Below are 18,084 nucleotides of genomic sequence, written 5' to 3' on the forward strand. Positions count from 1 at the left end.
ATGGGTAAAATTCAGCTGTCATAACATTTCACTTACCCTGTAATTCAATTTAGACATGGCTTTTTTTTAAACACTTGCGTTGTCTTTGTGTTATACTAAAATTGGCTTGATGATCCGAAACCCACACAACATGGCTGCTCTCATGTTCTTTTTTTAATTGTTTGCTATTCTTATACAATTTTGTACATAATATACTAATTTATACAAGAATTCACATATTAACAATTCAGATTTGATAAATGAAGCCACAGCGACTTGGCAACATGCTGTCCAGATGCGAGGAAACTAGCAAAAGAAAATCCATCAGAAAATCTGCATTTTGAGAAGAAAAATGACAGAATATAATAAATCAAACGCTGTTTTTCGCTTTTCGAAAAAAAAAAAAACTCTCAAAAGTCCCAAGCTTTGGAAAAGGAAGCATTCACACCGTACGGTTCTCTCAGAAAGCAAACGCCGGATGCAAAAAAAAAAGTCAGATCATAAAAAGTATCAGCTGATGAGAAAAAAAGCCCTGATATGTCACTTGATATGATGCAAAAGTGATACAAAGCCCCAGTCTGATAAAAGCAAAAAACATAAATGTTCTGCTACCTGTTTGTTCACATTCTCAGTCTGAGAGTTGAATGCTTTCAAAATGCAGACGGTATCCCCTATTGATCAATTTCGGAGCAAAACACATGCAGACCAATAACCATCATAGGCCGATGAATTTGAGAATGCTTTTTGGGTTTTTTTGTTTTTTTTGCTGCAGACAAAAACAAATCCCTGAAAGCTGATCTGAGCTGATCGCTGATTGGCAGCAAGCTGAAGGGACCTGAAGCAGGAGGATCAAAAAAAAAAAAAAAAAAAGTGAGGCAGCCAGTTCTGCTTTCCAATCACGCGGCCTCAACTCGACATCACAGGTGTTGCCAATCGATAGCCACCAGTGTCTGATTGGCCTCTTGAGCGTGACCTATGACCTCGGCGATACCATGCTGACGCCACAGACGTTCGATCTTCCTGTAACGCTCCAGGCAGAGATGGAGCGGGTTCCCACGCCTGTAACAGACGGATACGCAACATTTCAAAAAAATAAATTCGACCGACTTAATGAATCTTCCCCTCTGAATTCAACGCCGTTCCTCGGGCTCGAATGATGCTAATATACTCTTTACCCCCACTAGTCAGCACGCGGCAATCGTACGAGTCCAGCAGAGTAGTTTAAGTATAGTGTTTAATTGCGTCTTAGTGGCACTTATCGTGGAAAAACCTTTACTTGTAATAAAGTCATCCTACGCGTGTGCCCTTGTCATTCTAACTGGTGAGCACGAAGAGGGTACTCGTCCGGACCTTAACTCATTCAGTACCAGCCAATTCTGGACCAAGTCTGAAAAGACGTTTAAAAACGTCTTTGGGAGTGAATGAGTTAAACCGGATCGCAAGAATGTCAAATAAACGTGCTCTGTGAATGCTTACTTGAGGCCCTGATCTGTCTCGCCGTAGTCATCCAGGTACGGGGGAGGATAGAAGCAGCCCTTTGTTTTACCCGCCACGAACAACACCTGACTCTCTCGAACCCTGAAAAAGAAACACAGCAGACATTTGCAAAACGTGGCCCAAAATGTCGGCGGTGAGGAGACGCGTGTTACCTGAGGAAGAGGCCGAGACCTGCGCCGCAGGTGAAGGTGTGGGCGGTGCAGGCGCCGACATCCTCGCCGTCCACTTCGGTTTGACAGCAGTAACTCTGCGAGCACAGCATGGCGCCGCACACCAGACACAGAGTGGGCGCGCGCGACTTGTCTCCTCCTGACCGAGGGCACCTGTACAAGTAAAAGAAGACGTTACTCACACGTCGCCGTTAGCACCTATGAATATACACGTTCTGTGTACTGACGTGAAGCTGGATGCCTGGTTAATAAGGACGCTGTAATCTTCAGGCAGGTCGATCAGACGGTTTGACTCTCGCGGGAACCTGTTGACTCCGCCTTCTTGCAATGTCGGTCTGACGGATGAGTGACAACACCAACTGCAGGCAAGCGCGCGCGCGCACACCCAATCACACCGGTTAACCCCTCGCACCTTTTTATTCGCCATATTCATAAATTCAAAAAATTTAAAACCAATAATGTATCGCGTGACTTGAACAATCTAACTACAAATGTTTTATCTGGAATAAAATTGCAGCAGCCCTCCGAGAAAGAAAGTCACTTTGGTTGTCCCACACTTTCTGTTTAGCTGGATGATTTAGATTTAGCTTGAAATCAATTAAAATGAATATTTTTATGTATAATATCAATGTGTTTTATTTAAAAAAAAATCTGACAATAGGTATTTAAGACAACCTGTGTATGAGTGGCTCGAGCAGTGTTTGTTGGTTCTGGTAGAGTAGCAGCGGGTTCGAGGGCAGGCTGAGGTAGCTACACAGTGCCTCCCATTGCCCAGGTCCTGTACCTACACAACACACACACACACACAACCTAATCATGGCGCTTATGAGCACATGTATGCACTTAGTCTTAAATGTGAGTTTAAACGGCTGTGTGTCTTATAAGTGCCCTGCGATTGGTTGGAGACAAGTTCGCACACGACCAGCAACCTGCTTTCATACACGAGTTGACACACAAGTTAGGAGATGTGATTGTGCTATTACCCAGCAGGTCGGTTGGTGGCGCTGTCGAGTTTAGGTAGTGAAAGAAGAGAGCGGCACATCGCAGGAACGGCGAGACGCCAGCTTTCACGCAACGCCACAGCTGCCAGGGTGCCACTTCAGGCAAAACGCTAAACCCACATACACGGTGACTTTTAGAGCGAGAAACATGTGAGATACTTTGTGATTTGTTTTTAGCATACACGGATACCGCAAAACAAAATGGCACCCAAAACAAGAAGCAGCCGGCGCTTTTCAACATGACGCATATTTATCTCAGCTCGCATTTGACCTCACCCGCCCAGGTGTTTCCTCAGCGTGTTATATAGCTGACACGTGAGCTCCTCCTCCTGTGACCCCTTGCTGTCCTGCTCCATACACAACTCCTCTACAAAAGAGAGCCGCGGGTAAATAAGGCTACGCGAAAACAAAATGTGGATTTCGTTTTGCGGCGGTGGGCCGTACCCATGTTTGAAGTAAGCAGGACCTGAACCAGGTGAGCCACAGTGATGAGGTGAAGGAGGTGAACGTGAGCCGAGTCGACCGCATGCCGTCCTGACTGGTCCAGACTGTGAACGGACGTGTAGGCCAATACGCTGTAAACCTGCAACGGATATGGGTTCGAGTTTGAGCACCAATGCCGATTGGAAGCCGACAATCACTTGGGCCTTGCTATCGAGTGAAATATCTAGTGACATATACTCTAAAAACAATTTCAAGTGTGAAGCTCTGGGATAATAAGTGGACTTCAAGTAGACCCGTAGTTGATGTCGAGTGGATATAACTCACCAAAAGGTGGAACATGTCAATATCCAGGATGCTTGGAGTGTTGTCTACCTGAGGGTCTGCAACCAGAACTGCAAAAGAGACCAACGCACACGTACAAAAAGATGACTCGTCGTTCGTTGTTGTCGTTTTCTGTTTTTCCGATAAATGTCCGCATACCTGCAAACAATCTGATGAAGTGCGCGTGCACCGCATGCAACGAAGCTGATGTCCAGCAAGCCGAACTGAACCTGGCGATGGAGCTCAAACAGTCGTCCTGAAACAATTGTTACAATTGACTCTCATTGATCGGATAAAAACTAGAGCAATTCTTAGAATACAGACAACAGATGGAGGAGTATCGAGACCAACTACTTGTTCTGAACTGAAAAGAATATTCCATTATTACACACAACTTTGGCATTTGGAGAACCTGATGACAGAAAAAGTCCTGAATTATATTCTTTGCAGTCACCAAAAGAGAAAATATTTTCAATCAGTATTTATTCAGGTGGTTGCTGTTAGTTTTGTTCGACTTCATGAATGAATTTGGAGTTCTGGATTATAGTGCTCCATCTAAATATTGCTGAATTCTACCTGTGCTTGGCTGAATGTATGTATGTGGTCAACTAGGGCAAGACAGACTGCAGCCCTGACACTAATAAATTGGTTCACACTTTTGGCACCCTGATGATAAATCATGTCAGGACACCTCAGTCGTGTTCAGTATTAAACATATGGCTAAAAAAAAAAAAAAAAAGGTATTTTAGGAGGTACTATTACCTGTCTGCAGGGTAAACTTCCAAATAAAGGCTTCTCCTCATCCATCAGAAGCCGCTCTGTAAACAGATGCATGGTTGGAATGCGGAATGGGAATGCGTGCATTGGATCTGATTTATTGAGTGTGTGTGTGTGTGTGTGTGTGTGTGTGTACCTATTGCTTGGATTGTGTAGGCACAAGTAGACCAACTCAGCACAGGGACTCTGTGGTCCTGCTCATTCGGGTTTGCTTTGAGTCCCACCTTGTAGGTTGACATACTGAACGTGGTTATCATCTCATTGATGCTGTTCGAAAAGGGGTTCCTAATGGAGAGAGCGCAACGAGGAATGACACCAACGGCCGCTGATCTCATAATGCGAGCGCATTGTTCACAGAGAGCTGATATGACTATCGATCGGTTTGAAAGACAAAATACATGCTACGCTCACAGCGGAGTGAAATCGAGTCGGAATCCTTCCGGAATTGGAGGTTCCACTTCTTCTGTTGCATCTGGGAAGGAAATGCACACAGACATCACTGCAATTGCACACAGTAACTGGCATCCCAGCGATAGCCGCCGCAACGCAACCTAAGACGGACTACACTTGACATGACAGGACTGACCGCTTGAAGACTTTCTGTTCGCATAGTGCAGCGCTGCAATCTCCTCATTGGTTGTCTTCAGCCAAACGGCCAGACTGGGGTGATCAACACTGAAAGACAAATGGAAGAATATGATTCATATTGGTGTGTGTGATCCACAACTCCCCAAAACCTACATTTTAAAAAGAGTCAAATAATTGCGCCTGACCTCGCAAATTCTCTTCACCGCCATTAATCAGACGAGGCAAAGCCAACACGTAACATGCGTGCGCGTACCTTCGATCAGGCGCGAGTGCATGCGGCAGCAGAGGGATGACAGTGTTGCTGAGACACTCGCACAGAGGACAAAGAAACTCTCCGTTCTCCACATCGTAGCTGGTGTGGCCTCGCAAGCGTTGCTGCCGCCTCTGCTCCTTCAACTGCACTGCCTCAAAGTACCTGAACGCAAAGACGACTGAGGGTGAAGGAGCCGATAGCGCCGTGTGCAAAAGACAGGAGGCGGGGGGGTCACAAAATTTCAATAAAGGAAACAGAAATAATTATTAGTAATGAACACTGTAGTGGTAGTACAGGTATCAAAATCGCCGGGTGGTCAGATCCGCCTCTCCGCATCAGGTTATGTGGGAGTCTACTTCACCTTCCTTGCGATATGTTTCTTCTTTTCATCCAGGGACAAATCCTGTGCCAGAATTCTAACTTTTCTTTACCAGTAACAGATATTAGAAGTGTTTTCCCCACAAATCCCTAAACCTAAACTAAACTTGGGGTCAATTCAGTCTCACTCCTCCAGGCTCTCACCTCTGCCAGCAGGTGGCGTGCATGATGTGTCCACAGCTGGTGGTGTGAATGCCCATTGAAAGGTCAGGATGAATGAACAAAGGGTCATGTCGTTCTAAAAAAAAAATTGTTTTAAATCAATCAATCATGAACAGTGTATGCTTCCGTCTGAATCAAGAAGTGGCAGTCAAGCACACCTGCATTGGGCAAAGCACGGCAGCGTTTTTTGGACAAAACGGTTGATCTCTGGACAAAAGCGGCCAATACCATTGCCCTGCCGTGACATTTGACCTCCTGCTCCTCCTGACACAGGATGCAAGTGACGAGCTGACGCCGCTCGGCTCCTCTCGCGACCCTTGTGGGGCCAACGCAGACCCAAGATACAGAGGATGGCTCAGAACTGGAGGGACTGCAAAAGGTCCGAGAGAAGGTCATGGGATGCATTTCGTCAACGCCGCAATCCATGATTGTTAGCTAGTGCGCAATGTGAGTCGCGGAGATGTCCGGGCTATCGTTGCGCACCTATGCTCTGCATCAGCAGACGTAGACGCTTCGAGCTCTTCTAGACTTTGCTGGAAAAGTTCTTTGTTCTCGTTGATGAAATGTTTCTGCATCTCGGACATCTGGGCCATGATCTTCTCCCTCCGTAGCCGAGCCATCTCAGCCTTCCTCTTCCTCTCTGCCTTGTCTTTGTCCCGTATCGTCTGCGGAAAGGTAACAATCACACCCATCAACTATCAAGTGTGTTTGAACGGCGAAAGCGGCTTGAGCCTGACCTCTTCGGGTCCGTGTCCTGGGCTGATGGTAACAGCGGAGGCGGAGGAGGAACGTTCTCGAATGGTTTTGATGTTTGCCACCATCTGTAGACCAAATAGATGTGATTTTCATGACAGGGAAGGTGTGGGCCAAAAAAAATAGACTTGTACCTTTAGGATCCAGGTGATCATGTCTTTGTGGACTTCAAGGTGAGGAGCATTCTGTAGACTCTCTAGCAAAGCAAGTACACTTCCTGAAGTACTCGGAGCATCGCCCGGACCTACAAATAAACACACAGGTTGCATTGCTTGCAAACAACTGGTCAAGATGTTCGTGTGTATGCGACTCTGCACTGACGTGTGATTTTGGCGGTATAGAGGAAGGTGATGTCATCCTCGCCATTGCCGTTTTCCAGCTGTTGCTGCTCCTCCAGCAGAGCCATGCCCACCAAATGGAGCACCTAGACGGCGGCCACACGAGAGACATCACAAGTTGATTGAAATTTCTCAACATGATGATGATTGATGATTAACTCATTCCCTCCCAAAGACGTTTTTAAACGTCTTTTTAGACTCGGCCCAGAATTGGCTGGTACTGAATGAGTTAAGATGCAAAACAGTTTGCATCACAAATGTCCTGTTTTCTTGGTTCAATGCATATTGCACAACCCGTGACTATCCCTCTGCCACACTCGGCGGGTCTCACCCTCTGCAGCATGGACTCGGTCCAGCCTCCTCCCCGCGGCTCCATCGCCCACTGCAGCACGGCACCCTCCACAGCCAGCAGCACGTCGCACTGCAGGAGGTTCGCCAGGCTAGCAAACAGGGGGCAGAGGGTGGGGGGGACTGGCGGGGCAAGGGCTGCGCGGCACACAAAAAGATGTGTTCATACTTTCGAGTCGTATGTAGGGCAATGCAAAATATGGGGACAAAGTGGAAATCTTTCGATCTATTTGTATTCTATTGACCGTCAAAGTGTTCGATTTTCCTCATAATATGACCACTCATTTTATTGGCGGTCTAGATTTAGTTGCGAATTCTCTGTGACACACCAACACAAGTGTATCGCTTGCTCGTTTTCACCTGGGTCCTCTCCACTTTGTCTTCTCAGCTTCCTCTGAGTCTCTTCTGCCTGCGCACACATCCCACGGTGTCGTCAAAACAATGCCGTGTACGCACCCGATAACTTAAAAAAACGGCAGTCGGTATTCGTGAACCTTGGACTGGTCGGCTCTGCTGTAGTGATAGAAGTAAAGGTTGAAGTGCTTGTTCCACTCAGGACGCAGTTCGTAAAGACCACGGCCTGTCACACCCGGCTTCCTGTAAATTGAGACCGTTTTAAAAAGCTGTCGTGTATTTCATCTCCACCGGGGTGTCGTCCAAATGAAATCAAATCAACACACTAACTTGAACGAAGCAACACTGTCGATCACGCGCTCTAGGCCAGTCTCCTTGTTTCCCTGAAGAAAAGAAAAAAAAATGTTTCAACAATCTGCAAACCTTCATTACGATGCAGTACGGTGCGTTTGAAACGTACATTCTCTGGCAGAGCCTTCACGAGCTCACTATGAGCCATAGGTCTGATTGACAACTGGTGGATGATCTCCCTTCGGACCTCGTCAAACGGCTCCACCTGGCCAACGCCTGCCATGTAACGTTCACCTGACCGACATACATACAAATCACATGAGAACAAATTCTCAATCACTGTACCGAATTACGAACATGAATTAAAAATAAAAATAAAAGTGCAAAAATGAAAGAGACACACCGATCACAGTGATGATTAAGTGCAGCATCTCTTCAATCAAGGTATTGTTCTGCTGTACCAAATCCTGCAGAAGAGGTGGGGGGGGGGGGGGGGGTAAAACGGTGAGCGGACAAAAACAAGCAAAAACAGAAGGTCTGAATCCCAAAACTAACCTTATTGGTCGGTCTGTATCTCTTTCGGCAGTCTGCGAACCTAAAAATGTGGAAAAGCTCAAAACGATTCAGAACGATCATCAGGAAATGGTTTGGATCCATCATAGAGGCGCCGGCCTGTGAAAAGAGACCGCAACTAAGAAACGCCAAAATAAAACAGCATTCCGTTTCGATCAGTGGGAGTTAGTTTGCACCTGCAGCATAATTACGTCTTTGTCGAACATCTCCACTCGGCATTTCACATTGTGGTAATAATAAATCTGAAAGCGAAAACAAATATGACTTAGCATTATTGAAAAACAACAGACGTGACATATTCTATATTTATATGTTTGCGGTACCTCACCACCTGGCTCACACACAAGCACGGACAGTCAGACCACTACTGAGGACAGAATCTCAGCTCACCTGGTTTATTAGGGAGAAGCCGTTCCTTCTCCACATCCCAGCCAGCACTTGAGCACAGAGCACCAAGCATCGCAAGGGGAGTTCAATCAAAAGTGGGGGGCTGAGTTCACCCTGCGAGCAAAAAGACACAAACATTTAGAGCTGAGGCAGCGAGTGATCAAATGAACAAAAGGAAGTTTGGGCCTCTCCATTGTACTAATTCAATAGAAAATGTTCACATATCAAAATGTAAGACACAAAAATGGCTACCGACCAACGGGAGTTGTTCGGGGAGCCGAGCGGCGACGTCTGTCCTGCTGAGGAGAACATGGAGACCTGGGGAAGGATGGCGCATCACAATGACTCGGTGCAATGACTACCGTGTGCCCCACATAGGAAAATGCATCCTGGATTTATGCGAGATGGATCTAGAAAGTCACATGTGCATTTACCGGCAAGTAGTCTGCAGACAGGCAGGTGGATGGACACCTTGTCCTGAGACACCTGGTACATAAATGTATCCACACAGTGGCCGGCCAGACTCAAGCTGATTGGCTGTTCACCATCCGGAAGGCCGCTGTGACACTGACTGACTGCACTCAAACACTTCCTGTAGGCCTCGATCAGCACATGCTCCTGGCGCGTGACGAGAAAAGAAGAAACATTGATGCTTTTAAAACAGCAAATCATTGTGGTAATGACAAGATGCATATTCGAGCAACCCGGAAAACTCACTTTTAGACATTTGAACAAAGTGCAATTGTTTGAGAGTCAACCCAACAGCGACAATACATAATGCGGTGTGCCTTATAGAGTATCTCACATCAGTGGAGCACCACTCCTGGATCATGGATATGATATGTGTTAATTTCATCTGGAGGGTGAACGCCGCCTCCCACTCGGGTTCCATCTCGATGTGTTGCCCCACTTGCCGAACCACCGGGTCCATGCCCTGAAAGGCAGACGCAATTTCTCCGTTTCTGCATTCTGCTCATACGTCTGCACGGTTGTAGGTCTATTACCTGCATGCACTTAAGGAGCTCCAGGAAAGCATCCAGACCTTCTAGAAACTTCTCTCTGAGCTCAACACTCCATTCGGAGGGTCGGCTGATTAAGACATACCTGGACACATGCAAAATGGTTTCAGTTAGTGTTAGTCTGGTGTACTGGATTTTTTATTTAGTTATTTTTAAATCTGAGCAGACATTGCTGTATGCTACTGTACAAAGGGCAGTGAGCGAATCAATCCAGCCATCCGTTAATAGGACAGAGAGTAAATGGCATGTACTGTATGTTATATAGCGGTTACTTGAGGTCGCCAATCAGGCTCTGGACTCGTCCAAATTTGAAGGCCTGCTGGGCGGTGTAGCGATCAAACTGAAAGCGCCCCTGCAGATCTCGGTGACGGAGATGATCGACAAACGTCCTGATGATGGTAGTCATCAGGTTCTCTTTCACCATCAGCATCCGGGCCTGAAATGCACCACATATAGGCACTTGTTTAAACTATTAAAGATCATTTAGAACCATTAGAAACATGTCTTGTCTGCAAACGATGCACAACACTTGATTAGGAGACAAGCAAAGGGGACACACACATTTTTCTTCAGACAAAGATGTCGGCATTCAGCACGTCGAGGAAGCATTTGGGTGCGGAGGCGCAAAAGAGAACTCACCATGGTTGGCACGGTGAACAGCTGTACTGACAGTGAGGTCACTGACACCACCCTCTCATGGTCATCTTCCATGAAATCTGTCTGAAGGCGTCTGTAGTTCTAAAATGAGGACACAGTGGTGTTGTTGTTGTTTTTTAATACAGCTACCAACACAGCATGTATTTCCAAACAAGTTGTTTTAGAACCAATAAACTGCTTTCTTCATCACAAAGAGGAAAGTCCAATTTGACGCGAATTTCAGACACGATATGAATATGTATTTACCTTGGCAAACTGGATAGCAAAGACCTTCTTGTACTTGAAATCCATGAGGAGACTGTTCATCAGCAGCTGGTGGTAGATGTTCCTTGCTCCTTCACAGAGGGTGAAGGAAGACCAACCGTTATCAAAAGCGTACACGGGAGAGAATCAAAAACTGGAGCAAGTCGCTGGGACACCAGCAGGTGGCTCCCAGCCGATTCATTTCCAAATGCCCCGTGAGAAAATGTTGAACATTACTGTGGAATATCAAATAAAATAACACCTTTCCACATCTTCGAGTCGTTGAGCATTAAACGGTCAACAAGTGATGAGTTTACGCCTTCTGGCCCTTCCTTAAGTCCCACCTGACACAGTATTCTCCTCAAGCCATCTGAAACAAGGACACACACACAAACACACACACCAACAAAACTGTTGACTTTCACCTGGTGTAAACACATAGGGATATGCGTTCGAATCAAGACGTACCTGAGTATTGAATGATTTGCCCCAACCAACTCAGAGCTTTCAGAGCAAAACACTGATGGGCAACAACCGATGAGTGCATCACCTCAACTCTGAGAGGCTTTGACTGGCGGCTGGTGTTCCTCTGTGGACAAAGTTGGCAAATATTCAAAGCGTCAGCAGCAACTATCGTCGGGTAAAAAATGCGAAAGAAGAAGCCAAATGAAAAATCTGGAAACTCACCACTATAACAGTCTTGGCTTGGTCACAAAACTGAAAGTCTCCATATCGAACAGACTTCCTGCCCTGTAAACGAACGCAAAATACATTTTAGCAGTGATTTCACCACTTAGCCATTTAGACAATGACACTGCCCTTTTTAATTACATAAGTAACAACCGCTATGCTCAACTTATTTTTATTTTACCCTCCCAATAGACTCATTATTGCATAATTGCTATATTGTCACGCTCTTGTTATTTTAAGGTACTTTGTGACGCTACACCGTCATTACAAGTTGGGCTGATTTCAGTTGTGAGGGCGTGTTACTAACGAGCAAGAAGCTCTCGGGTAAACGAATGCAATACTGACATCTCTGTCCACGGTGGTGGCGAAGCTGACGGCTTCTTTCTGGCTGCAGTTGACAGCCTTCTGCAGGGTGTAGATCACCTGTTCATAGGTGTGGACTTCGTCATTGAATAGCATGCAGTAGTAGTTATCTCCTTTTTCACTGCACGCACAAAGGGTAGAGGGTAAAAGAAAATAATAAAGCACAAGCAAAATGAATTACGATTCCGGTTGAGGCAAAGTGCGATGCAAGATACATACGGTGGTTCAAGGCCTGCGGGCAGCTGATCCTCTTGTGTCCAAGTAAGCATGTCCACAGCATACTTCAGGATGATGGAAAAAATGTTGTAACTGCGGACAACCATGTCAGCCGGTAGCAGGGCTGCAGGGTCCTGGGGGGCATGAAGAGCTATGGTTGGGCGGTATTCTGGTGATACGGTATGCCGCTGTGTCTAAAAATCGTAATGGTGTCACTTTCACACCTTCATGAAAAATAAAAAACAAAAAACTACAGCACATAAGGACCTAGTATGATATTAAATAGAATTTTTGATAGCACATACGTATACATGTATAAATGTTTTTGAATGTGATTCAATTTGAGGTTTCATTTTTTTCATTTCATAATAGGTTAAAAGGTAAACGAACATCGATCACACTCTGTGATGATTGAAGAGCATCCGGCTGTAATAGAAGAGACAACCCAAGGAGACGTAAGGTAGAAATGTTTTTTCTTGGTTTCATGTCAGTTCAAACAATATGCTGCATTGACGAGTGGAGAAGATAGTAGCTTACAGACCTCCTCTGAGTCTTTGTTGGTGATCGGCGTATGTTTCTGGCAGTAAGGACCCTTCTTCCAAGCTTCAGCGTCTCCGCAGTCACAGAACCCCCCGCCACCGGACGTGGTCATCTATTTGCACACAAACACACGTACACATGCAGTCAGGTGCGTCACCTGCAGAAGACAAGCAGCTGTCGACTCCAGGGTCGGCTGACACGAGCGAGATTGTGCTTTGTGCAAGTGACAGGTTGAACTTTGACATCTCAAAAGCTGTTATGAAAGACTAAATCTACTTTTCATAAAGATGCACAACACAGGGTGAAATTCTTACCGAAGTCTTGTAATGTCTTCCCGATTGCCAACGGTGACTCCATGTTTGCTTTGCTTGACTATTCTTGAAAGCAGGGGTTCCCAACGAACGGTACCAATCTATGGGCCATTTTGTACCACGCAATTTATATATTTTTTTTAATATGTTTTATTTTGTAAATCAGGTGACTCTGTTCACAAGCTGCTCATTTGAAGCGCATGATATTGTAGTAGTAAATTAAGATAACAAATGAGTTAGCAAACTATATGTAGTACTGAAATGTAGTTATTCCAATTTGGTGTAAAAGCACATAAACTGCAGTGTTTGAATTCTATAAATGGTATCTTCTGCATTTTATTTGACGGTCAATGGTGGCAAAATAACATTTGGCATTTATATTTATTATATTCTGCGACTCAAGTTTGAAGATTTTTCTGAAACGTACTCCTTAACTTGGACCTGATTATCGGGATGGTGCTTGACAGACAGGGAGATAGAGTCAGCATGGTTGACCGAGAAAACGGAAAACTGCAATATCACCTCCTGAAACAAATACCCGTCGCACCTAGAGCCTATGACATCATCACAACAGATGAACAGCAGGCGTGACAGAGTGTCAAGCGGGATGCTCGGCGTCATGTGTCACATCTAGCAGCTGCTGAGGCCGACGCACCTGTCCAATTTCCAAAAGCCTTCAAGCAGCTTTCTGTCGGTACGTTTTAAAATGCAACATTAACACGACATCTTTATGGAAAGCTATTTGAGTTGAGGATATCAAATAAACGCTCAAACCGATTTGCACACTGTACTTATTCTCCCCTTGTAATTTCCCGAGTCTTGTGCACTCACTCTGTATCGATGATCTTTATGAACGCTGCCCAAGAAACACTGCATGCACAGAACACAGGTGGGGTCAGCTGCACAGTCCCTAAAGTAAACACGCACATGCAACAAGATAAAAATTGTTACCGGAAAATCATCATTTCGATTCGGTACAGTAGAACTTCTAAAAAGACACATTGAATTACCTGCAGGAATAGGTGGGCTCTCCGACCTTGAACACGTGTCCGCACAGCGGTGATGGCTGATTGTTCTCCTGTAGCTGAGGGAGGCCTGCGGCTGGATCCTCGCCCAGCAGCAGCCACTCCAAAGGAGCCAAGAGGAGCAGCTGACATGCCAGTTCTTCCCTCTGCTCTTCTCTCTGCTCCTCCTTACTACTGCAGCCGCTCGGCCCCAAGCAAAGGATCCTGGGTACGTTTTCTGCCAAGTGACGATAGATTTCCACCTGAAGATTTGCCTCTGCCAGCCACCGCTGGAAATGAAAATGGCATTTTTAGGGTCGCGCAGCATGAAAAAAAAAATTATTCAAGTACAGTGATACTTCACCATCTGAAATGTAATGATACCATGTGTTTCAAGCAGTTGGTCATCTCCATCTTTCAGTCACGAGGATAAACGACCCTATACTGTGCCGTATTGCAGCTTCAGTACATGTACGGTATTTCCGATCCAAAGGGAGACTAAGTCTACAGAGTAGAGATTAATCAGCTCTGTCAGTCTTCGTTTGCGTCACCCGTTGAGGCCGACGAGCTCAGTACCAAACAATATGGCCCACAAACAGCCCAACAATCAGTCCAACAAAATTCTATGTTTGGTGGCAGCAGATTAAAAATGTTTTCTCCACCTCAGCATTATTGTTGTGACTTGGGCTGGTTCGAAGAATTAGCTTCACTGTTTTTCCAAAACGATTCATTATCCTTCCATCTGTCTTCTTTTCGACTTATCCTCATTGGGGTTGTGGGTGAGCAGAGAACACGTTGGATGGGGTCAATCACTGGGCATGTATAGCATTCCTGCATGGTAAATTTGGAGGCAGCCGCCTGCGCCAAAATATGGGTCACCTACACCCTGACAGACTGGGGCTCCCTGAACCATAGAAGATAAGTGTTGCAAAAAAAATAAAGAAATAAGAACAAAGGCTGGATTTTCCTTCCAACTGCAGCAGACACATTTTGTAGATTGCTAAAATGGTAAATATTGATGAAATTAGGTCTTTCAGGATACTGATTTAAAAAAAATACACTCAATAATTGTGCAATTGTTGAAAATGGGAAGAAATAAGCAAAGCATTTAAAAATACTGTGCCCCCCCCCAAAAAAAAATTGGAAACGGAATATGCATATATGCTGTTTTAATACCAAGGACACCAATGTAATACCAATGTAACAAAAACAGACTTCACCCGTTTATAACTTGTTATCTAACCAGTAAATATTTTTTTAATCACCTGTGGAAACCAGCAATGCAGGTGCTCTGAATTCCACCCCTACTTCTTTCTACGGTATTATTGACATGCAGGCACTCAAGTTACACCAACTCGTCAAACACATGCTTTGTCAAATACCTGAAAACTTATTTTTTTACAGTCAGTCCATTGGTCACAAGCCCCAGCACACACTTGCTATGGCGATGACGTTACCGGTCTCCGTATGATTTATGACACTTTGATAGTACGATTTTGACAGTACGACTGAAATGCTAAAATGAGACGTGTTACGATCCAGAGCCACATGAAGAGTAAACGGTGTGAAACAAAAGACGCTTAAAAAAAACACAAGTCATTGTGCTGGTAAAGGGTTAAAGTAGTCGAACTGCGTTTGATTGAGCGGTTTTAAACGGTTTAGACGTGAGTGCTGCATCGGCGGTTTGTGTTCACGTGAAACTTCAAGTTTGACACGCTGACGTGCTGCTGCTGACAGGTGTCAGTTGACATCCAGATGTTGTATACATCACTACCAGAGGCTAGCATTAGCTTTCGGTAACCTGGAGATCGGCACATTAATCCTGCAAACAGCACATTAGGCGATCAAACGGCCCCGAGCGGCGGAAGAGGTGGCCATCGCGGGGGCTGACAGCTGATTGAAGCGCTTACCGACGCGGTGTCTTTGGCGGAGAAATTCAAGAATTCCGAACATAAATCGGAGAGTAGGGCTCTCCTGTCGGGCTCTGCCTCAGCCATCTTTCCTCCCACAGCTCTGTGGCGAAGACGAAGAACCCGGAAGCGGAAACAATTCGTAGGCAGGGAGGCGGCGACAGGTCGTCAAGAATAAACTGTCAAAATACGGGGAATCGATACTCGAGTTAAAGTGCGAGTATCGGTTCCGAAATAACTTTGGTCGAAGATAAAATGACCTTGTAAAATGTGACTGATGTCAAAATCTTAGTTGACTAGAGTTGTGTTTGGTGGCTGCTCTTGAATTTCTGTTTTTCATGAATTTACTCACAACTTTTTAGTTTTTCACTTGACCCTAATTCTGTAACATACATGCCCAGAAGGCACAAAAAGAGCTAAGAATTGCACCATGACAAACAAATTCCAAAGTTGCACTTTGCTTGCATGGCAAACAAAAACTTGGGTCAGTGCTAGCACAAAAGCTTCTGGCAAAGCTATGCACATTTAGAATAATGCCACGTTGGTTGTGACGGCATTTCCTTTAACTGATTTGACATCAATGTGTCTAACATGGGAATCTGAATGATAGCTCTGGGGCAAATTGGTGTTACTGTTTTGAAACTGATAGGAGTGGTGATATAAACATGCAACTAAAACTTAGCAGTTGAATTGTAATCAAACCAGCCCGCCTGGTTTTCTTCTGAAGTATTGCTTTGTTTTTTTAAATATACTGCATATGTAATTTGTCAATGCCTAAACATGTAACAGATAGGAGCCCAACATTTGCCCTGATGAAAAGCAGTTTAAAAAAAAGGCTTGAATTAAGATTCAATTGTGGAAAACAATGTCTTCAATATTTTAATTCTGCTGGTAATGTTAGCCTTGGTACTAATTAGCGTCCCGACAGTGAGAGGTTTCCCAAAGCCCCTTTTCTCTGCAGTCATGATGTCAATGAATAAACACACGATCCGCTGGATTGTGGCTGGTTTGCATTTTTATTTGCATACTTGGCATAGCACAAAACAGTTGTGACTCAGTTGATGGTAGACTTTCGCACAGCCGTGTGCATAACAACAGAACTTGGTCAGCTGAAATGGCGTACCTCAAGCTCCTCTTCGTGCACTGAGAGGATCTTAAATGATTCCTCCAGCGTTTTCACTTGTTCAAGGGGCCCCTCAATGGCGGGGCTCGTCTCTGCCTCCTGCTCAGCCTGCAACTCATCTTCCAGAGCTGTTAGTGTATTTTGCATCTCATGGGTCTCTGCTTTGAATTTGGTGAGCTGGGAGGATAACTCTTTATTCTCAGTCAGGAGGAAAGCATTTTCTTTTTTCAGGTTTTTGATGAGATCATCCCTCTCTGAGATGGCCCGTTCCATGCGCCACCGCAGATACTCCATCTCGCTTTGAAAATAGCAAACAGTGTCCACGTTGTGCTCATGCATGGTTTCCAACTGAGTGCAACAATGAACAGCCATCTCCTCTATGTACCATTGCATGCCCACCCACTGAGTTTGAAATTGGTCAGCGGTCTCCTGCTCTCGGATCGCCCACCACTGTTGCCACTGTTCATTTACGAGCGCGATGAGGTTTTCCGACTTGGACTCGTTCCGCTTTTTCAGAGCTCTCAGGAGCTGCTGCCTTTCATGGTCATGTCGGTGGTGCTGAAGCACCAGCTGCTCTCTCAGGGCTGTGTTTTGTGCAGCTAGCTTGCTGTTTGAAAACTGGCAAAGGGTGAGGCCGTTCTCTGCAGGGTGGCGGTAACTTCCCCCTGGGTTCATCCCAGGCTGGAACTGATGATATCGGTGGGGGAAGGAAAAAAAAGAATATATAAAGTGGGAAAAACTTTGATCATACACAATAATCACAACCCCTCATTTTTGCTAGGGGGATAGGCACCGAACCTGCTTCACACAAACAGCAAAAATCGATGAGTCCTTGACCCCAAAAGGGTTTGTAATTTCCTAATAATGCCACAAGATCGCGGCAAATGACTACCTTTGTCTCAGTTACCTAAAATATAATTTCAAAATATTAAAACATGACGATACTTCATTTACTGTAACCATAATACGAGTATTCTCAGCTCCATCTCACCCATAGCCTTAATCTAGGTTGTTGAAAGTACCAAGAGATAAACTCACCGTTTTTTGAAAGCTCCCTTTTGTGAAATGTGAAAAGGGCTTTTTAGAATTGTTTCCAAAGCTCCTTTTCTTTGTGTTTCCTGAGCAACTTTTCTCCATATTAGTAATTGCTGCAAATTGTCGGGATTGAAGACGGTTCTTAATGGCCTCGCTGGATTTCTCTGCCTGAACTAAAGCGCATAGAAATTGGGACACTGAAGGGCACGCGGCAATTGGGAAATAAAGCCGCAAAGGATGAAAGATGGAAAAATTACAAAGACAAAAAGGAGTAAGACAAAAGCTTTGAAATCGTTTGGGGGGGGGGCAAGATGCTTACAAATGTAATGTATGACTCACAAAACAAAGATGGCCAGTAA

The 18,084-nt window shown here is 45.1% G+C and overlaps 2 protein-coding genes across 2 annotated transcripts; both read right to left on the reverse strand.

The window, feature by feature from the left end:
- Positions 1–135: 135 nt before the first annotated feature.
- On the reverse strand, positions 136–15,698 carry ubr2 (ubiquitin protein ligase E3 component n-recognin 2). The gene is made up of 46 exons (XM_086101507.1): positions 15,568–15,698; positions 13,664–13,947; positions 13,485–13,563; positions 12,344–12,454; positions 11,806–11,936; positions 11,569–11,707; positions 11,221–11,283; positions 11,002–11,122; positions 10,796–10,903; positions 10,537–10,625; positions 10,273–10,371; positions 9,906–10,069; positions 9,619–9,718; positions 9,420–9,548; positions 9,049–9,232; positions 8,871–8,932; positions 8,618–8,728; positions 8,404–8,469; positions 8,210–8,326; positions 8,058–8,121; positions 7,824–7,948; positions 7,694–7,746; positions 7,504–7,606; positions 7,370–7,418; positions 6,993–7,147; positions 6,645–6,747; positions 6,458–6,567; positions 6,308–6,391; positions 6,054–6,235; positions 5,729–5,940; positions 5,553–5,646; positions 5,031–5,192; positions 4,776–4,864; positions 4,601–4,661; positions 4,326–4,474; positions 4,175–4,230; positions 3,572–3,668; positions 3,416–3,483; positions 3,092–3,230; positions 2,924–3,014; positions 2,630–2,757; positions 2,322–2,430; positions 1,874–2,005; positions 1,629–1,799; positions 1,456–1,557; positions 136–1,038 (listed from the first exon to the last, which is right to left on the reverse strand). The coding sequence occupies exons 1-46, from the start codon at positions 15,652–15,654 to the stop codon at positions 897–899; spliced, it is 5,274 nt and encodes a 1,757-aa protein (XP_085957633.1). The 5' UTR covers positions 15,655–15,698; the 3' UTR covers positions 136–896.
- An 862-nt stretch (positions 15,699–16,560) lies between these two features.
- On the reverse strand, positions 16,561–17,932 carry LOC147186896 (uncharacterized). The gene is made up of 2 exons (XM_086102193.1): positions 17,729–17,932; positions 16,561–17,377 (listed from the first exon to the last, which is right to left on the reverse strand). Exons 1-2 carry the CDS (start codon positions 17,825–17,827, stop codon positions 16,673–16,675), a joined length of 804 nt encoding a protein of 267 aa, XP_085958319.1. The 5' UTR covers positions 17,828–17,932; the 3' UTR covers positions 16,561–16,672.
- Between the last annotated feature and the right edge of the window lie 152 nt (positions 17,933–18,084).

Source organism: Hippocampus guttulatus, chromosome 21, assembly GCF_054856545.1.
Source record: "Hippocampus guttulatus isolate MCC_2025c chromosome 21, RoL_Hgut_1.0, whole genome shotgun sequence".
In the NCBI taxonomy this organism is placed as follows: Eukaryota; Metazoa; Chordata; class Actinopteri; order Syngnathiformes; family Syngnathidae; genus Hippocampus; species Hippocampus guttulatus.